The sequence below is a fragment of the Crassostrea angulata genome, chromosome 4, assembly GCF_025612915.1.
Source record: "Crassostrea angulata isolate pt1a10 chromosome 4, ASM2561291v2, whole genome shotgun sequence".
NCBI classification, from domain to species: Eukaryota; Metazoa; Mollusca; class Bivalvia; order Ostreida; family Ostreidae; genus Magallana; species Magallana angulata.
In genome coordinates this window covers 9609175-9631993 of record NC_069114.1, presented here as the reverse complement: position 1 = coordinate 9631993, position 22819 = coordinate 9609175, and the positions used below count along the sequence as shown (strand labels likewise).

General features: G+C 33.7%; 1 protein-coding gene across 1 annotated transcript; it reads right to left on the bottom strand.

The window, feature by feature from the left end:
* Positions 1 to 1887: 1887 nt before the first annotated feature.
* LOC128180387 (uncharacterized) lies at positions 1888 to 22819 on the bottom strand. Its single transcript, XM_052848475.1, has 7 exons — positions 22338 to 22819; positions 13150 to 13483; positions 11558 to 11620; positions 10733 to 10975; positions 7063 to 7422; positions 6496 to 6843; positions 1888 to 6050 (listed from the first exon to the last, which is right to left on the bottom strand). The coding sequence occupies exons 1-7, from the start codon at positions 22440 to 22442 to the stop codon at positions 5902 to 5904; spliced, it is 1602 nt and encodes a 533-aa protein (XP_052704435.1). The 5' UTR covers positions 22443 to 22819; the 3' UTR covers positions 1888 to 5901.

Genomic DNA, 22819 nt, shown 5'->3' with positions numbered 1-22819 from the left:
GGGAACTTTAATTTCGATTCCCCCATCAACCTCTTCTATTGATTAAACTTAATCGTCAACGGCGCTGTGCATTCAGTTACGTAACAGTTACTCATTCCACATTTTAACCCGAGCAAGAATATTTTTATCAATAAAACTATTTGTTTATTTTCTAAATAGAATTTTGTTTATCAAAGAGGACTTAAAAGATTTAATGCGTGTTTTTATAATACATATTTACTGAAATGCATGAAAACTTTCTGCACTATTTTCTTACGCGTAGACTCAATTCATGTGTTCTACGCGTGCCTTCCGGTTTGAGACTTCAGCTGACAGTAAACCAATAGACGGGGTCACGTGACCCCGTCTAAAAATGACGCGGTTTCAAACGAATTTATGCATCGATTGCGTAGTCTTAGCTCAAGGGCAAGAACAATCTTGTTAATTTCTAAGAACCATGGCTGAGTGGCCAGCAATGAAATAGACAGGCCTACGTCACATTGCTACCCAAAGTCCAAGCTTTCGTTAAAATGGTTCCAACATAAGAAAAAACGGCATGCACTTAATTTTTTGGATATTGTCGGTCCTAGAACTCACCAAGCGGTGCAGAAAAATTGAATACCGCATTAGATTTTATTTAACGATTACTCAGTATTTTCCATTTGTACATGTCAAATTGGTTATGTTAAGTTTGAATTTTACAATAATAAATTTATACACTCAATACACTTGATGACGTTTAAGTTTATGCTCATGGCGCATGAATAGGCTATGTGTATTCAAAAAAAATATTGAACGTTGCAGATTTCCAATTCAATCGAATGGGGATAAATACACTCAATGTAAATATTACGTCATGTAAAGAGTCTTCGAATATTTGCAAACACAACAGAATAGTCATACCCACTTACATGCAGGTATCTCCTGTAATACACGACAGTCCTTTAGTTCGTGTCCGCTGGCTGACAACGCACTAAAACGTTATAAACACATATATAACAGACGCGGTAGAAACACCAAGGGAGTACCATAACTTATTTTAAAATAAATTCAGGTTACTTTTACATGTACATTTTGAAAAACATACGCGCCGACAACCCCCCCCCCCCCTTCGGGAAACAGAAAGCATTTACATGTATTGAACCTCCCCCCAAAATCCTCCCATGGTAACATATACACAATCATGTATTAAGTTTCTTTTTTTCAAAGAACTATATATGATAATACAATTGTTCAAGCAATCGCTCAATGTCTTCAGTAAAAGAAAACTGTTTGAAAACAAGTCTTTTTTACGCTAAAATGCAAATATAGTTGGAAAAATTGTTTGCTTATGAATCAAAATGAAAATATTTCAAATGTATATCTGACAGAGGAAGCAAAGATTAGCACACTGTAAATTAATAATGTTCATTTTATAGGGCCATGAAAGACCCATATCACATATAGTCCTATAATTTTTTTAAACATTAACCTTGAAGACCGCAAAATTAAATTACTATACACTAATGGGCGGATAACTCGAAGATTGACTGCACAAAAGTACAATGGTATAAGAAACCCTCAGTGTGCAGTGAACCTGTAGAAGGTCTAGGGATAATCCTTGGCAGAGGGGAGATCTGTATGGGAAAATGTCACATTCAAATGAATCTTTGTTTCATTCTAATAATGGATTTTTTCTTCTTCAAAATTTCTCATAAATTTTACGTTTAAAATGTTCATTGATATTGAAAATGTACATTTTTTAGGTCTTAATTTCCATTGTAAAAATAAATATCCGTTTTACTTGAATGTTGTTTCAAAAAAGTGTTTCTGCATGCTTTACAAAATAAACCTACGACTGTTAATGTATTAATTAATAGAACATTTATTTTTTTAATAAATGAAAATCTTGTAATGACGTGTTTTTTTTTTTACAAAATACATAACAGTAAAACACAATTACAAGTACATGTACTTTATACATTTACATTAACATTCCACATGTTAAAATACATAAAACATTAAGCAATATATACACATTGAAATAATGAACAATACTGATTTCATGCAGTAATAACATTCTCTACAAGAGGCCCATGGGGCCACATCGCTCACCTGAGAAACAATGGGCGTTCATCAGATATTGTGCCATATGGTCCTCGGTAGAATAACAAAAAATAAATATTGTAAAGTATTCGAATTTTACACTTATTTTTGCATACACGTAATCTTTGACATTGTACCTTCATGAAATACTATTTTTACCCAGAATAAGAAAATCCTACGCAAGATATAACACTAAACATTTGGTAGGGGCACACTGTTAACTTCCAATTCCCTATTAATATTTTCGTTCTGCCCCCCCCCCCCCCCCACTTTGTAAAGCGATCAAAACATATGAGCATATAGGTACATTTTTTTCCTAACTACTTATTAGTTATTATATTTTTTTTTACCAAAATATAATAGTTATTGTATTTTATTCAAAAAGTTCTACATGTATAGATGTGAAGAAGAAAATTGTACCCCAATGCGCTCCTCAAACTAAAAACATTCAAAAATTTAATTTTTCTTCTCCATTATAATTAAATGACTGTTATTTACCTCGTGTAAACTCGTGTGACTTTTATAACTTTACTCACACTTGATTGATAAATACACTGGAATGAAAAATGTTGTCACGTGCCATGTAAAAGAGCTATAAAAATAGATGTTACAGTAATGACAGGCACATCACTCTAATTTATTATGGCCCACCCATTATTTTCATCTTTATTCAAAAATAACAAATGGCTACAAACCAGGATAATCTTCCGCTGTAATATTTTCTTAGGAAGAGCGATAATTCCTTTTTCCCCGCAACAGAAATGTGTCAGAACTATGGAAACTGTTTTAAAGATGTCGTTTTTATTTATTCGTGTCTAAAAAACTATCAAAATTGATGTAGATTTCACATTTTTTATTGTATAAAGAGGGGGCCCCAGAAAGTAGGTATATACAGAATATCATTCTATAATTTTTTTTGTACAAGTATTTACCATACTCTAATTCATATAGAATTTCTAATGATCAACCAAAATTTCAGCGTCAATCGTAGAATTATAAGCAAGATACAGAGCTCACAGTTCTGCAAGGTTTAAGTCATATTTTGTTCACATGAGTTTATTACATTCAGCTTAGGACTTTTAACTTGGTATTTCAGCATTTAAAATGGAAAAAAAAAAAGAATTGCCTGAGATTTTCAATTCTTTTATTCACTCAAGACCAGTTCACTGGTATTTGAGGATCAAAATCAGTATATATATACAAATGTACACAAACACAGTCAAGGATCACATGTACAGTAGGATCACATGTACAGTAGGAGTAATAATGACGCAAAAAGGTTAAGTTTACAATACAAAAGGTTGTTAAAGTTGGTTTCTGGAAGAACAGACTTTGACAATTTTCTCAATAAATATTGACAAGTTTTTTAGTTTTTTAATCTTTAGTTTTTAAGATCTGTGTACAAACATAGAATTGTGAGCAAATCTCTGCATCTTGCTTATAATTTGAAGCTTAACACTCAAATATGGTTAGTAAATAGAAATTGTAAACAATTTAACACAAGAAACATGCACTATAACAAATAAAAAACACAATTTATTTTTTCGAAATGAATCATATACATGTATATACCTACATATTTCCGTCAGCGATATTAAACTCTATTTAAACTGAATAAACTCGAGAAAATGCCGAGCATCTCAACAAAACCTATTGTATTAATCTACAATTACGCAAAAGATCATACCGAATTACCGAGAGAATGAACTGTATTTTAGGACTTTTTCAATACATCAGATTTTGCTTAATTTGCGCAGGTAAACAGTTAACTGTTTGATTTATCGAAGTCTCTATTTGATTTGATTTGTAAAAATCACGAAATACAGACGATAGTTCCCAGGTTATAAAGCATAAATAATGAAAACGAAACGAAAATCAGAACAAGCTAACACCACCGTCATATGTGAAAACTGTCAACGCATTGAAATATTCAGCCTCAATTTACTTCACAAAATCGGCACCAATGTATTTTGCATGTTTCAAAGATTCCCTTCGTACGCGAATTGTTGCACAAAACAAATCCATCATTGTCATATCGACCCGTTTATCGTATAATGTCATGGCTGCTTTAAACAAAGAACCTAATTTTAAACGAGTCTTGGTAAAATGGGTAAGCAAACCCAGGCCGTGGAAAAATAAAAGCCGGGGCAGATCGGCAATCGTTAATTCCAAATACGCATTATTTTGCAGCAATATTTACAGCGAATACAAATATACTGCTCCGTCAAATATCCTGAAATTTTAATGAGATTGGCAGATTAATAACTGTCAATCTTTTGGTTTGCCCATGCCCAGTCTTGCCTACCCATTTTACCAAGACTCATGGATGCCGAACCAAAAGCTATAACCTGATTGAAACACGCCTTTCCTTTATTATTATTTTCGTAATTACTCAGATTTGAAACAGAATTAGCCCATAATATTTGCAATTTATATTTTCCTTTCCATTAGGTTTATTTATGCTAACTTTAATTGAACTGGACTCAGTAGTTCTTGAGAAGATTATTTTTTAAAATGCACCCCCCTTTTCTACAGATTCGAGGTTTTCTCCGCTTTGAAAAAAAATAGGTCTTTTATTTCTGCAATTTATAGTTGCCTTCCCATAAGGATGCTTTCTGCCGAATTTGGTTGAAATTGGCAAAGCGGTTTTAGAGAAGAAGTTCAAAATGTGAAAAAGTTTTACAGACGGACGACGGACAAAATGTGATCAGAATAGCTCACTTGAGCTTTCAGCTCAGGTGAGCTAAAAACAAAGCAATTGTAGTTTGAACGATCTAATATACATGTAAACAATTACGATTTGAAAAACTACATCACTTATTCATGAAAATACAGTCCATGCAGACACAAAATACAAAGTAATTCACAAAATCTCTCTAAATGAACTATGACTTCATATACACTGCGTCCCGCTTTCCTGAATACGGGAAATCAACATTTGTCCAAACGTAATTTAAACAAACGCAAAGCTTTATGAATTGTTAACAAGGTGCCATCATGAAATGGATTTGATTTGATGCATTTTGGAGTTGTTGTACGTGCTTACAGTTATTGGATAGCGGCGTTTACTTATTCTTTGATATTGTCTGTTCTTGAATAACGGTGTTTCTGCTAACATTTGTCTCTTTGACATATGGTATTATGCTATAATGACTACATGTACTTAAATTCTACACAGAATTATCTTTATATCGCAATTATTTTTGCAATGCTGACAACAAATCGTCAACTTTCGAACAAAAGCACAGAAAGTGTCGCAAAAATGTCAATACGAAAATACACGTATTTTGCTAGACTATACATGTACTTAAAACTTTCAAAAGACTTGGACACGATTTTACATCAAAATTTTCTTTTTCTTTTTTTTATGCATAAAATGGTTTACTTGCTCATTTTGAATGATTGACCAAAATTTGAATGTTAAAAGTCAAGTTATAAGAGAGATACGGAGGAAAGAAATAATTGTTATGTAAACAAAGCTCGAGTCTTATATTTGTTTACAAATAATGTAAAGTATGGAATTACCATTTTTTTTCACCAAATGACTCGTGGCAAACAAGGTAAACAGATTCAATGTGTTCATAAATAATATCATGAACAGAAAAAAAAACATGTGAATTAGACTTTTTCCAATAAAACACATATGTAAACCATAACAAAGCATTAAAAGTACCCATATCAACCATTCTAAACATTAATATTTGAAAAATAAAATTTGAGCTCAAATCGAGTCCGAGTATCTTTAAAAGATTAAAAGATTGGAATTAATAGGATTGGGTCGCCTTTAGTTTTTAGTGTTATAGATACAATTACAACTTCCAGATAGTATGCACTTGCTTATTCACAACTTCCGATCTTCTCATCAAAACACGTGGTCTCTTTTGGACACTCGTATATGTTGATTTTGTCTGTACACGTTATGAATAGTCTACAAGTGTAGGGGTGAACCAGATTCTTGTTCTTTTCTTTCCCATCACAATAGTTTGCTGAAATATAGAACACATTTTTTTCGTGAAAATGAAGAAGAAATTGTACACCAATAGGTAAGATTTTTGTTTCATTTGCATAAATATCATCTTTCTAAATGTCTTGTATACTTACTGATCAATATACATGTATATAATTTGAAATATTCCGAGCAGTTCTTGTTTAAGAATTGGGACACACATTGGTTTTTTTTTATTTAACGTAATCATTTTTTATTCAACTATTTTTATTATCTATATTTATTTTTGAATTTTAAAAGTTCTCCAATAGCATTTTTGACAAATCAAAAAACAATTTTTAAAAAAACATAAACAAAATGATTCACAAAAAATGACACTTATAATAAAATTATTTATTGGCTTTGAAATATTTTAAGGTTCCTAGTTTATAATTCTGAAAGCCAAATTCAAAGGGGGTATGCAAAGTCTATAAGCTCTAACATACCAGGAACAACTAAGATTTCTTGGATCACAGATTCCACTTTGTATTTCTGGGCCTCTTCTAGGTACTGGGGAAAGAAGTGAGGCTGAATCTTTATCTTTGTTCCGTTCAACTCCAATGTTGGTTCCAGGTTAATGATGCTGGCAGCCTCGTTGTCACAATCTTTAGAATTTACGGTGCTCTTGGCCTCCGTCCAGGGGTTTTCCCGATCGGTACCTGGAGGAATTATGTACCAACTCAGTTCTCCGTAGCTTTCTGGAAATCCGCTACTCCAGCGGCCTTTGATTGATATGGGCCTGTTCTCGATGATTGCGAATGGAATTTCTAAGATCGGTTTACTCTTAGGGTATCCTGCAATGTTGATTACAAAAAGTGTTATAGCCCACCAGTGAGTTCTTTCGTTTGTTTGTTTGTCCGTCGATTATACAATATATCAGCTACAATTTTATTCTGGATGTGTTTTTAAAGTCAAGTTGCTTTTACAACGTAGTAATACTACAAATGATTTTAAGGACAAAAGCATGGAAGGCAGAATCGGACTGATATATTAGAAATAGCTGTTTGACTTACGTTTTACGGTCAGTGCGTTGGTCACTTTGTAAATCGTTGGTCCGTCTACCCAACACTCGTAACTCCCCATATCTTGGCACTCAACCTCACTGAAGTGGATCAGCACTTCGATGTCATCGTACTTGGCTGACGGGCTCCGGGTCTGCTTGATGGTTACTTCTGATGTTATACGACTGTCGTTGGTATTAAGGCAGGTTTCGTTGTTACTTAACAGCATAAAATGAAATGGTTTGTCTAATTCCGGAATGTCTTTGGTCCCGTTAATAGTTATACTGTCCCACATCCGCATACGGTTGACCTTGCAGCGCATTTTTGCTACTTGCCCTATCTCATACGTGTAATCCGGAAACACCACAGGTTCTACTCAAAAAACGGAAGAATAAAGTTCGATAACAAATTGTATGTAATGCATTAAGGATAACGTTTACTCAGGATAAAAAAGAAAATCACACTGATGATCATGAAAAGCAATTTGTTATGCCTCAAAGACCTTTAATTGTAGTGTTATCTTTCATTTTCAAAAAAGTAGGTCACTGACCTCTTTTTTGAGTTAATAACCATTGAATATTTAATTGAAATTTTAAGAAAAATCTTATTAAGATTTGGATTTTCTAAATTGTAAATAATACAAATTACTAAACTCTTTTAAAAATGAGTTTCAAAAACAGTTTATGAATGGCACTGGCACTAAAAAAAAGATATCAATCATTAAGTTTTATTGACACTATTTATGAATATTTCAGTCCGAATTTCCTCTATTAGTTTTTAAATCCCTACCAATTTTTTATTCAATTTATCAAAAAACTGAATGATGATACATCAAATTCTCAAATATTTATAGTATTGAACTTACTATATTGTCCTTATTCTGCTGGCATAAAATTTACTAGTAAATGAGGTCAATGATCATGAATTAAGATATTGTGTGGTTCATTGTTTTTCAGCATTTTGCGATACTTGGTAGTATGTGGCAAACGTTTTATCTTGATAATGAAAAAGTGACAAAAAACCAACAGAAAATATGCAAAAGTATGTTGACTAACAAATAAAACCTGAACTTTTGATATTATAGTACTGCCCAAAAAATCAATGAAAAATAAAATCTGAAAAGTTTAGTCCGAATTTCCTCTGTTTTGTTGAAAGCCCAATTTTTTTTTCATACAGTTAAGACATCGAATGGTATGTCAAAACATTTCCTCATGACATTAAACTTTATAACAATCCGAATTTCAGAACTCAAACTGTGAGTAATCAACATCCTTAATACATAATATTTATCGATGGTATATGCTAGAATACAGTTTAATTATAGTACAATTTTATAACAATATTATTTTATAAACTTTTTTTTCTGACAATTAAAAAAAGGAAAATTATTGATAATATTAATTATCGTCTGATCGTCAATAACCTACGACAAAGAAGAAAAATCTTCTTGTCTCAAATCATTATGACCGCTTATTGCGAATAAAGATTTGAATTTTTTTTTCAAAGAAGGTCGCCACAATTTTGTGTGGTATGATTGGCTTTGTGTTTCTTACGAAAAAGTTAAACGATGCACGAGCAACAATATATGTATATGTTCAGAATGGATATGAAATAAGGTTCAGGTTAGTTTTAGTAGAACAAAAGGTACTCATCTATAACAAAGTGGTGGTGAGTACTGTACATTTACATGTATCTCATTTCTGAAAGTTTGATATTTGATATACATGGTAGGTGCAAACAAGAACAACTCTCTCTCTCTCTCTCTCTCTCTCTCTCTCTCTCTCTCTCTCTCTCTCTCTCTCTCTCTCTCAAAGTACTATATGCATCAGTAATTTAATTCTGCAGTTTATTTCCATTAAATGATATGATTAAAATCGTATCCAACATGCATTTTGAAATATAAATCGCCAATGATATGTAAAATAGGATTACTTTAAATATAATTTGAACATAATCTGATTAGTGTCATTAAAATTTTTTGAAACGTTCACAAAAAACAACGATGGCATAAGCAGCATGGGAATGATGACGCGGCGACATGCAGCAGACGATTTTCCTTTAGGTCTGGTGGTTCAAATTAAGGTTTTCTTTTCTATGATGCCTAACCTAAAGAAAAATCGATGACAGCACTGTTAATTAGTGTATTAGTAATTACGAAAATCATGCAGCAACAAATATCTTTTTAGGTAGGTTAGCTGATCAACAATTTGTTCATAAAATTATACTCGAAATGGCGCGTTTAATTAACTAAATCAGAACTAGCATCATAGAACGGTAAAATCACCTGAATTTTGTTTAATTATTGATTTAATTTTACTTCAAATAACGTTTTTATTTATTAAAACGGTCTTTGTCCAAAGATAGATAATCCTAGGAAATGGTCGCTTCATTGATATTTGCAATCAATGATATAATCAACCAAAAAAAAAATGTTTGCATCCCCCCTCTTACTTGATAAGGAACAGTAATACCTCTTCAAACTAAGTCTTCCGTCATATTAATTTATTAAACTTAATTCTTTTTAGTTGGTGATTAAATCTCGCTTTAAGTTTAATTTAATAATCATGTTACAATATACCCTTTTATCAGCTAGCTTGAAATTTAACACAAAAATATATATTTTTTTAATTTATAAATCATTTTTTCCTACTAACAGACAGTACAAAATGATAGCGATATTTCCGTTTATTATGGCAGAAAGACGTGCACTTTTACCCATGCTTTATGAAATCGATATTATTGCCGATTATCTATACAAAATTGATCCATACACCAAAAAACTGTAAATTCCTTATATTACGCAAGTACTTAATTCCACAATCCTGCTGTTTTGTATCAAATCGCGAGAATATAAAATCGCTAAGGTGGCAGGGGACAGTTTTTTTTATCCAATTCATTGTAGCCAAGGGATGCATGTCTTCGGAACTCTGTAACTAGAATTTCCTCAGTTCCCATTCAGCACAAATACCTTTAATTCACTCTTTATAAGGCCAATCACCAATTTCTGAAGAAAATTGCTAGTCAAAACCTGTAAAATTCTCTACCTACTGGTTTTTATGAGATTTTGACCCTTTCATATTTTGCTAATTTTTTATGATTTTTCAGCTTTTTAGACCTCCCCCAGCTAATTCCCTGCAGAGGGTTGACCTTCCCTACCGCGTGCATGCTGCACTAGCTCACATGTCAGAAACTTACCGGTGTATAGTTTACAATGTCCCATCCACCTACTTTTCGTGTTATTTTACCTCCCGTCTGTAACTTGCAATTTCACTGTGTAAAGTCAGCACAACAGTCAAAGCCGCAGGTTTCGCATTTTACTTCTGATTCTCATGTACCTAACATAAGGGGCCTACATATTGCATATCAATTTCAACAAGAGACACCCCTCTAACTAATGATAATCATTAAAAATCATTTCATGAATTTTAGCAACACTCATAAGCCTTCAAGTACAGCAACTCTCAATTTTACAAAAATATTGATGGGTACTTAATTCAAAACTGTCCCTTGCTACCTAACGCGAAACATTTATCCATATTTCTTATAGGTTCTCAACTCCCAGAAAGTAATGGCGAGGTTTTAGAATCTGTGAAGGGTGCTTCTCGCGATTTTACGCAGATATAAATTCCTCGCGATTAATCTGGAATTTATAGTACAATAAATTCTTCGAAAATCATCTTACTTGGAGGTGGTTCCGTAGCCTCAGTCACTGTGGTGGCATTGGGCAACAATCCGGGACTCTTCTCACCCACCGCAGACGAAAGTGTTGTTGAACTGGGAACCGAAAATGTCTCGGGATCGAACACATCCAATTTTACGTCATTTCCGGTGTCGTCTCCTCCTGTTTCCTTTGGCGACAGTGTGGTAATATTTTGTCCAATGTTTGATAAATCATCTAATGAAATATTGTCCTTGTTCTCTTCGACTGCAAAATGAATGATGATTATTTGTTAAAAAATGAATATTGCGTTTTATTTATAATTGATACTGTTTAGTCCAATTTTTATTACTAAGCACCATAAATAATACCAGTCATGAAATCAGCCAAAAAATGTTTGACGGAAATTTATTTTTAAACGAGATAAAAGTATTAAAAATAGTTTGGTACGTTAAATCATAACATGTGCGTATTATTTCAATCTGTTTTGATGTTTACTCGCCATCAAATCAGCATGATGGTTTACTGTAAACCAACTTTTATTGGCGACGACTTTATTTCGCGATTTACCGGAGATAAACTGGTTCAAACACCCATACGCCTAAGACTAGCTCGCGGAAAGATTCGCGAAGAGGTTCTCGTAAATCTTGCTAATACTTCGATCTCGCACGCGAATAAAAGATTGTTAACAATATTTTGCATACACAGGGCAAAATTTATGTGAAATCAACTTAATATCGTTAACTACGTACAAAAAATCACTTTTCAGGGACAACATGCTGTATTTAATTGAGGGGGTGGAGAACAGAGATCTTTGGCTTGTTTAACGTCCTTGAACTTGAAACCTACTTAAATCTGTCCGTGTGTTGTTACTGATAAGGTTCAGCTTGTGCTCTGTGATTCTTTCATGATCTGTAAATAAAACATATATATGAATTTAAATTTAATTCACTCCCATCACACCAGCAATTATGAGGTCCCATTGGGCAAGATAAACATGAATGTGAAATAGACTTATGTTAAATATGATTTTAATATTAATTTTGGATTTCAAAGACTCGTGAAGAATAAACAGTTCCCTCTACTTTTGATACTAATTTTGACTATTCTAGTCTATTTTAAGATTATGTTCTTAGGTGTCAGGCTGTAATATAAAGTGCAACTATAATATAACAGTCTTTGATTTATTTTCTGAATTTTCCTTAAGTTTGACGGACAGAGTTTAAAACAATCACAAAGATCGTTGGTTAAAATTACCAAAAAAATCGGGGTTTTTTTAATCTTTCAAAATTTTGCTTAATTCCTTTCAAGTAGCAAGGTAATTGCCCAAAAAAGATCCAGGAGAATCTCAAACAAATTTACATGTAATTAAAATTCAAAATGTTATGCAATTGCATGTTTGAATGATAAATGTGATCACAAAAATAACCAGCAATCACTCATGTATAGACTATCCTTTACATGTAAGTTATTTGCACGTGATACACTAGCATTTTTGACGTTTATTTTTGCTGCTTACATTTATTGGTCCTTACTCAATATACTGTAAATAGAGTTATTTTCGTCCCGTTTAATTTTCGTCCTTCTACACTTGCAAACAGTTTCATCTCGTCTTGAATTCGCTAAGAAGCAGTTGTGTTTAAAGACAGATAAATTGAAGCACTGAAATTCGACCAATCTCAATCTCACTGACAACGAGGGCGAAAGGGACGAGAATAAAACGGGGCGAATATTTCCCTGTATACAGTATAGAAAATCATGTCGAGACAGTGTTTGTGATTTTATTTTCATCACTTTCTTAGCCCTACATAGACCTGTTAATTAACACCATAGAAACATTATGAAATGTTTTGAAATTCAAAGAAACTTTTCATTACTCCTAGTATCATTTTACTTGACTTCTAGAAACGATTAAGATACGCTGATAACTTTTGTTAAGCGGAATTTTGACTTTACCTACTCGAATTAGTTGGGTAATGAAATTTTTTTAAAATTTAGCATGCGTATTAATTCTTAGAAAATCTATAGATTTTTAGTGAGCTAAACTTTCTTTATAGAGATTATGAATATAACACATTTGAACGTAACTACTGACGTACAATACAAGGTTTTAGGAATTTGTACGTAAAAAAAATCTTACATCCCCTCCATGACACCACAATGTGAATTATGATTCAATAATGGTAATTAAATACTTGGCATGAATGTTTCACCTCTGAAGAGGGCCAGATAGCTAAGGCATTTTAAGCTTTTAGACGAAGCTAAAATATTTGGATTTTTTCTTTACTAAATATATGAAGTATATGAACAATTACATATCTTAATGTTAATATAGAACCCAGCCTCCTTAAATGTTATTTTGAAGACATTTTTTTCTATAAAATTGCAGATTTATCAACGAATTCTTCTCGCATGCGCCGGATATCAAAAGATATAAAGACCTGTTATAAACACGTAGTGGATGATCAATGCGGTGGCGGCTGCAGCGGCTCCGATCAGGAGAATCCCAAAGAACACCACCCCGATGGTTTGTCTACTGCGGCGCTTCTGTTCCTCTGCGGTCAGCGCATTGGTGTCCGAGGTGGTTGACTGGGCGCCAATCGTCGCGTAAGGTGGTGGGGAGTTCCAAGGGATTGATTTTTCGTTGTCGTATAGATGGTCACCGAAACTGGGGCTCCCATTTTCTTGTGGTGGGATCCAGTTGGTTTCGTTGCTAAGCATTGGCGGATCAGTCAGTGGCGAGTTTTTGTTGCTGATCACCCCGTTTCTATCCATCTGTAACAATAAATGACGTCATCTTGAAAACTGTCTGTAAAGTGGTTATTTCCTAGTTCTGAAAATTTCAATATTGTATAATTTTACGTCAACATTGCTATTTCAGGCAAACCAAGCAAAGCAGAGACCGGTAAATCTTGTTAACGTAAAAGTTGCTTCAAACTATTGACAAATTCTCACACAGGAAAAATCCTTAGCAATTTGTTCGTTATTCTGTACATGCACTTCACGATTAGATGGTTAGAAAGGTGTTTTTCTTGTGGAACTCATGGAAGAATTAATGGCAATGGAGGATAAATAGTGGTAGATTAAGTATCATAGACGGAATTGTGCTAGTTTGATGGTACATGTAATAGATTTCGTGACACTGGGGGTGATATAATGGTTATAATAATGGCACATGTATAATGGTGGTAGATGTAATGGTGATGTAATTGTTTCATGAACGTGATTGAAGCGAGATTTGGTATAAAGATTTTATGATGCTGATGTGATTGCTTAGTATTGATGTTTAAGAGGGAATAATTTAATTCTGGTAGTAACGCGCTTTCTGATTGACTAAAAAATTATTTTATATCGTATAAAGAATGTTGCTTACGTCATAGTAAGACTAACGTCAAAAACGTATCAATACGCCTGACATTACGTTTGAATTTTGTACAATTTTACGTCATTTTAAAGGTCAAATGACCGTTTTTTCTACAATGAAGAGTAAAAAAAATTAAATTATAAGTAATGAATTCAATATTTAATAGTTTTATACGATATAAAATGGTTTGAAACAGTTTACGCTTTTTTATAAACCACTTCGCGGTTTATAAAGCGTAAATTGCCCCAAACCATTTTATAGCGTATATAAAACAAATAAATATTGAATTCATTCCTTAAATAATAGTGAATAGAGTGCTTGGTGACACTGATTTTGATCAGATGGTACAATGTTGTAAAATAACTATTCATCGTTGTAAAAGTATATACTATGTACTAGAAACAGGGGAGCAATTGTGACAGTTGTTAGGATAAAATTGTAACAAATTAATGAAGTTGTACATGGTTGTGCTTATACAATAATTTAATATACAACGATATTGATAAGGTTGCGCTAATGATAATGGTTTTGAAATGGTCAGAGGTCAGAGAGGTCAGAGGTCAGCGAATCGGTAAGTCGCCTTCCAAGCGAGCTCCGGTGATTTTGAAGATTTATTTATATTTTATCGAAAGTTTTAAAACTTTCTGTTCTAGAAATTGAATATACAACTTCCCAACATAAGACTGTGTGTTTTGGGGGTTAAACCCCGTTAAAATGCTAACTTTGAAAAATATTTTTGAACGGTCTGTGACTGATATCGTGAGCTCAACTCACCTGTATCAAACAATATGGAGCACCTGTGTGGAACACCTGTGTAGTGTGTAGTATCTCGTGTTATTATTGTGTTTGGAACGTGACTGATATACTAAAAGTAAAGTCAACAATCAATATGAGTGAAACATCTGCAATACTTTCAGAGAGTCGTTCGATATTATATGGCCAGAGTGAATTAGCGAATGACAGCGAAAACGTCAGTCACGAGAAGCAAATCACCTTGTCATCTATACACTTTCTATTAACCCAAATGAACTCAAAACTCGCAAATATAGAACTTAAAAGTGACTCTCTCAACTCTAGATTATTTGCAATTGAACAGAAAATGGCATCATTCAATGAGCTCCAAGCCTCAGTAAATTCTTTAAATTGCCGAGTAGGTATTTTAGATGAAGAGATCGTTAAGGTGAAAAAAGATATGACGGATTTTGACAGAAACATGACATCCCTTGGAGACGTTTTCGATAATGTAAAAGAATCAACAGAAAGAAACACAAAACTGATGACTGATAATAAGACACTCACAGACAAGTGTATTCAGAGCCAAAGAATCATGGAAAAGGATCTGGTGTCAATAAAAGAAGCTAATGAAAGTCTACAAAACTCTGTTACAGACCTAAAGGCTCGTTCAATGCGCGACAATCTGATATTTTCTGGAATCCCGGAGGAGAGACATGAAGACACCGAAGCTGTCCTACAAGAATTTATCCAAAAAAAGTATAAACTGGATTACGAAGTCCCATTCGAAAGGGTCCATAGAATGGGTAAATGGAAGGAGTACAGTTCCCATCCCAGAAATATTGTTGCCAAATTTACCTATTTTAAGGATAGAGAATTAATCCGTACACGTGCCCCCCAGAAGCTCCACAAATCCAACGTTTGGGTAAACGAACAATTTCCCCCTGAAATTGAGGAAAAGAGAAGGAAGCTATATCCCGTCCTCCGCCAGGCAAAGAAAGACCACAAGAAAGTAAAACTGGTCCGGGACGTGCTTTACATTGACGGACAGGAATATATCCCTCCTATAGGATCCGCTCCGAGAGCATTTCCAACGCCCACGCCAGCTCAGACGCGATCTGCCAGCAATCAAACAACCGAGCGACAACACACCCCGCAAAACCCGACCAAAGACAACCGACAGGCTTTTAAACGACAACGTCAAGGATCAACCCCCGACCGAATTGGATAGGGAGACGCAGGAGAACAACTCTCGCGAACAAACAGCTACACGTCTCTGAAATTTCTCTCGCTTAACGTATGCGGTGTCAAACAAAAACTAAATTACCCCGAATTTTGTGATTTTATTGCAAACTATGATATCATTGGACTATCTGAAACAAAAACTGATGATTCGGACAATATTCAAATACCCGGTTACGTCACTTACATGAAAAATAGACACAAACTTTCTAACAGACGTTCTGGTGGTTTAATTCTAGCTTTTAAAGATACTATTGTTAAATACATAAAAGTATTGGAAACCGATTGTAAATTTATTTTCTTGTTTAAATTAAGCAAAACATTGTTAAATATAAGTGAAGATGCTGTATGTGGGTTAGTGTACATTCCACCTGAGGGAAGCAGATACTCCTCCCCAGATTGTTTCTCAGAAATTGAACAAGAGATAATTAACGTAGAAAGTAACTGTAAATATTTATGTTTGTTTGGCGACTTCAACGCCAGGGTTGGTAAAATGCAGGACTATTATACTCCTGATGATTTTTTAGCACACGTAACTCATTGTGAAATTCAATCAGAGGTCGCAACCCGCTCTATTATTTTTGATAATTATCAGATTCCTTTAGATAGAATTGTACGAGACCATACTATAAATAACTTTGGTTACAAACTGGTTGAATTCTGTAAGAATAATGATATTTATATTATGAATAGCAGAGTTGGTAACGATAAGAATATTGGTGGTACCACCTGTAAAGATAGTAGCACTGTGGATTATGTTTTAGCCAGTGCCAATTTCTTTGCAATTGTAGAATCCTTTAATATTAAAAATTTTTGCGACTTGTTCTCGGATGTCCACAATCCAATTTCTTTCTCATTTTCCATTTGTATTAATGACGCTAAAAATAACATTCCAGGTAAAAACCAACCAAGCGTGAAACTCTGGTGTGCGGACAAAGCAGACGATTTTCGCAATAATATTCAGATGTCTGCGGTGTGTGAAATTGAAAATGAACTTAACGTTCTTTCCTCTTGTATCGATAATATTTGTAAAGATAACATTTCCAAAATAGCAAAAGATATATGCACTGTATTTGTCAACACAGCCAGAGAAACGTTCGGCATGAGTAAACACGTAGATAATTTTAGTAACGAAAAAAGTAGTAAGCCGTGGTTTAATCGGGTTTGTAGAACAGCAAGAAGGAAATATCATTTAGCAAAACGACTATATAATAGAAATAATTCAACAGATAATAAAGAAAATCTGAAGGTACTAAGTAAGCAATACAAGAGAACAATGGATGGTTGTATCAAAGATTATAAGAAAACCATTACTAAGAAACTTGTCAACTTGCGTTCTACTAACCCGAAAGACTACTGGAAAATTTTACATGGTTCAAGACGGGATGAAAAATGTGCTGTTAGCATTGACGATATGTTTCAATTTTTAAAGGATATGAATGAGGGCTGTGAGAACGGTGAATCTAATATTGATAACCCTGATTTTATTGGTACATGTATGTATGACGATATTCTTAACGGTGAAATTTCTGATGAAGAAATTGTTGCGGCAGTTAAGAAACTTAAAAATAGTAAAGCCGCTGGGTATGATCTTATTGTAAATGAACACATTTCATCTACTCTGTCTATTTTTCTACCAGTGTATAAGAAGTTTTTTAATATTATTTTCTGTAGTGGGTTCGTTCCAGATGAGTGGCTAATCGGTATTATCAAACCAATTTATAAAAATAAGGGGGATCCTACTCAGCCGGAAAATTACCGCCCGATATCTCTTTTAAGTTGTCTAGGTAAACTTTTCACTAGTATTTTGGCCAATCGTCTGGAAGCATACGCCACTGAGACAAATCTTATTTATGAAAACCAAGCCGGGTTTAGAAAAAACTACTCAACTTTAGATCATATTTTGACACTACAATTTCTCTGTGATATTTTCATGAAAAGAAAAAAGAAATTATTTTGTGCTTTCATCGATTTTAAACAGGCGTTTGATACTGTATGGAGGACCGGCCTGTGGAGTAAACTTATTTTGAATGGAATTAACGGGAAATGCTTTAGATATATTAAAAACATGTACATGGGTATAAAGTCACTAGTAAAATTAAATGGTATTGCTTCTAATTTTTTTGAATGTAATGTAGGTGTTAGACAAGGAGAAAACCTTTCCCCTTTCTTATTTTCTTTGTACATTAATGACTTAGAAAACTTTCTTTTGGAAAAAAATATTGTAGGTTTACAAAGCATTAGTAATGAAATCGAAAACGAGTTATTATTACATTTGAAACTACTTATTTTATTTTACGCTGACGATACCGTCATAATGGCGGAATCGACAGAAGACCTTCAAAACGCCCTCAACGAATTTTATAGTTATTGTACTCAATGGAAACTTAATGTCAATGTTAATAAAACAAAAATAATGGTTTTCTCCAAAGGTCCAACATCGAAAAAGCTTTTTTATTATAAAGGAGAAGTTATTGAAAATGTTAAATAATTCAAATACCTGGGTATCGTTCTGTCAAGAACTGGTTCATTTATTAAAGCAAGAAAGCATTTGTGTGAACAGGCTCAAAAGGCTATGTATGGTGTTATAAGAAAAATTAGAAATTTTAATTTACCAGTAAATTGTCAATTTGATTTGTTTGATAAGGTTGTTTTACCAGTTTTATTGTACGGCTGCGAAATTTGGGGCTTTGAAAATCTAGATATTATTGAACGTGTACATCTGAAATTTTTGAAAACAGTACTTAATTTAAGAAGCACAACACCGAATTTTATGATATATGGAGAAACAGGGCGCTACCCGTTATACAAGAATAATTACATATTGGGGGAAAATGCTAATAAGCCCCGAGAACAAAATTGTATATACAGTGTACAGATATTTATTTTCACAACATTTTAATAGCGATTGTAAAAGCCCATGGATTGATTGTATTCAAAGAATTTTGAACATGTGCGGGCTACAATATGTCTGGCAGAACCATAATTTTGTCAATATAGAATGGTTATCTGCTACTGTAAACCAAAGATTAAAAGACCAATTTATGCAAATATGGTCAAATGATATAAATTGTTCTTCCAGAGGTCAAGTGTATAAAATTTTAAAACCATATTTTGGCTTTGAGAAGTATCTTGATATTTTACCTGTAAAACTAAGAAAAAAATTCATTAAATTTCGTACATCAAACCATCGTTTTCCTGTAGAGACAGGCAGATGGTATAACATTCCTTTGAATGAGAGGTTATGTCTTTTGTGTAATAAAGGTCTTATTGGAGATGAATTTCATTATATTTTAGAATGTTCGGCACTAGAAGAAATAAGGAAAAAATACATAAACACAAAATATTGGAAAAGACCAAATTTTTTTAAGTTTTCTGAACTCATGACTAATTACAATTGTAAATCGCTAAGAAAATTATGTGTATTTATTTCAAAAATTTTTGATGCTGTCTGCTCCTCTTAGTTGTTTTCCTATTATGATCCTTTATACTAAAATCTAATATAAGTAGTGATTCTATAGTCTGTTCTTTTTTATTTATATTTTTTCCCTGTATGAAAATGTACCTGTTTGTCTGTACCTCTGACGATTTGTATTTGTATGTATTATATATATGTTCCTCTTGTACCAAATTATTTGGTCTGAGTGAATAAACTGAACTTGAACTTGAACTTGAACTTGAAATGGTTTGGGTGGTAGTGGTAACTATATCAATAGTTTTGTATTGCATTTATATATTTGAGGTAAGATTGCAATGATGCATTGCATTTTGATGAAGTTGGAGCACATTTAAATGTGCTTTAGTTATGAAAGGGTAATTGTTGTTGATAATTGTTTTAATTAATGCTGTTGGTGAAATCTTGTGGTTATTACAAATTTGTGATAGTTTTGATTTGGATTCTTTAAAGGATAGTGGTAACTGAGATAAATTCTAATAATGGGGAAGATTGTGGAAACTGAGTTAAATTTTAATGGTGGGGAGGATTGTGTCAATTGAGATAAATTGTAATGGTTGGGAGAATAGTGGTTACTGAAATAAATCGTAATGGTAGGGATAATACTGGTAACTAGGATTAATTGTAATGGTTAGGAGGATAGTGGAAACTGGGATTAACTGTAATGGTGGCGAGGGTAGTGGTGATTGGGGTACATTATGATGATTGGGAAGATATTTGTTTAAATAAATTGTAGTTGTGGTGATGATAGTGGTAATTTGGATAATTTGTAATGGTGGGGAGGACAGTGGAAACTGGTTTTGTAATGGTTGGGAGGACCATGGTGATTGGGGTAAATCATGATGGTTGAGAGGATAGTTGCATATGAGATAAAGTGTAATGGTGGGGATGATAGTGGTAACTTAGATAAATTGTAATGGCGATGAAGATTGTGGTAACTTAGTTTAATTGAATTGATGGGAATGATAGAAGTAATTAAAATGACTGGTAATGGTGAGGAAATCGTGGTAATTGAAATAAATTGTCATGGTGGGGAGGATACTAGTGACTATGGGGATGATGGTGTTTGGATAGCTCTAGCTAAGATAAATCATATTAATTGGGGGATAAACCAAGCAGTGATATATCGTAGCGGTGGGGAGGGTAGTGGTAGCCTAAATAAATTATAACGATGGGGTGGATAGTGATAAAAGAAATAAATCGCAGTGTTGATGAGGTGAATGGTCGGTAAAATTAATGTGAAGTGAGAACTGCAGCTTTGAAACAAGATAATAAATGTATTCCATAACGCAGTTCGCCAATCCTACAAACCTTCCTGTGAAAAATTATGGTAATCGAAGTACCTGTAAATATTTAGTTTTACATCAATCAAGATTATTGATTGTGTTTTCGAAAGCTATCAGTCATCAGTCATTTTTATTCTTCCACCTTAGCCTTCTTGAATTCTGAAAGTCATACGTGTTACAAGTTATAACTGGGCTGTAGATTTTAACTCTTTGAAGTGAAAGTCTAAATGCACATGAACGTTCCTAAGTTAAAAAATGTAATTTTATCTGTTTATAAAGGTGTATACACAAAACGAGTGTCTGTTGTGGAATTTAATACAAGATTCTATTCATTTATGCACTTTTACAACTCCTCTTAATTAATGAGAAACATTAATTACGCGTAAAATTGAGGCCATTAATCTGTATGACTACAAATATTACGCAAAGTAAAACATATACCTAGAATGTGTGTTTTGGAGATACGAGACGATTAATATTCATGAATAAAAAAAATGCTGGATATGAAATATTAACATTGTATATATGCTATTATTTAGGGGTACCTTGGGGGTAGGAGTTTAAGTCAAGAGAAACATGCATAGCCAGTTTAAGAAATTATTGCTATTTCAATCAATAATAAAACCGATAAATAATATTCAGCATTAAACCTTCAAATGACTTGAGTATGTTCAGAAATCGTATCAAATTTATAATATAAACTGTTATGTAACTTTTAACAAGAGAAATACATGCATTAAATGCAAGGTAAAATAAGAATGGTAAAAGTGTACTGTATCAATATAAAAACAAAAGTCGTCAGTCTTTTACAAACGTGATTTTCCCCCACACAACTCATTGTTATATAATGCTAGACTGAATTAGCTTTCAATGCTATCGTTTCTTTAAAATCACCACCATGAAAAAAGAGTTGCCACAATCCAGTTGTTTTAATACCTTCCCTGAATTAAACATAAGCAAGTAATTAACATTTAACGATGGGCGTGTATTCTATTACATACAAAACTCTCTCTCTCTCTCTCTCTCTCTCTCTCTCTCTCTCTGGTCTCTCTCTCTCTCTCTCTCTCTCTCTGGTCTCTCTCTCTCTCTCTCTCTCTCTCTCTCTCTCTCTCTCTCTCTCTCTGGTCTCTCTCTCTCTATGACTCTCTCTCTCTCTCTCTCTCTCTCTCTGGTCTCTCTCTCTCTCTCTCTCTCTCTCTGGTCTCTCTCTCTCTCTCTCTGGTCTCTCTCTGGTCTCTCTCTCTCTCTCTCTCTCTCTCTCTCTCTCTGGTCTCTCTCTCTCTCTCTCTCTCTCTGGTCTCTCTGGTCTCTCTCTCTCTCTCTCTCTCTCTCTCTCTGGTCTCTCTGGTCTCTCTTTCTCTCTCTGGTCTCTCTCTCTCTCTGGTCTCTCTCTCTCTCTCTCTCTGACTCTCTCTCTGATTCTCTCTCTCTCTCTGATTCTCTCTCTCTCTCTCTCTCTCTCTCTCTCTCTCTCTCTCTCTCTCTCTCTCTCTCTCTGTACATATATTCATATATTATATTTTTACACGTTGAATGGCTCATTGGACCTACCTTGGATAGGTCATGGTTTTTCATATATTCCACATACTTCTTGTACAGAGGCCCATCGAAAAACAGCGTCCATGGTGGAGCTGACTGATCCTCGGGCGTGCCCATTTTGTCCACAGGGACAAAAAATAATAATAATCCCGAGAAAGCAGGAGAAAACAGACGTGTCTTTAAACTCCTCACTGCAGAGTTAATTAATCACTCATTCCGCTCTCAGATTATTTTTTTCTGAATTGAAAATCCAAAAAAAAAAAAAGAATGTTTCAAGCTAAATCCGACACAGAAAAAAATCTATGGCAGTCTGTCCTTTTTAGTGGCTTGAAGTTTTTCTTTGAATTTTCCTTATAATATGACAGGCCTATACTTCAGTCTCTCCATGATAAGAACATTCTTTGAAGCGCCCCACTGACTTTATCGTGCATTATTTGGTAGTCGAAAAAATGCAAATCAGGACCGTCTTATTAATTCAGTAACGTGACATTTAT

Bases quoted from the DNA above. Each gene is read 5' to 3' on its own strand.
- LOC128180387 (XM_052848475.1), bottom strand. From the start codon at position 22,442: ATGGGCACGCCCGAGGATCAGTCAGCTCCACCATGGACGCTGTTTTTC. The intron at 13,484-22,337 runs GTAGGTCCAATG...TTATTGTTACAG, and splicing joins AAAACCATGACCTATCCAAG to ATGGATAGAAACGGGGTGAT. The intron at 11,621-13,149 runs GTCTTTATATCT...TTTTATTTACAG, and splicing joins CCACTACGTGTTTATAACAG to ATCATGAAAGAATCACAGAG.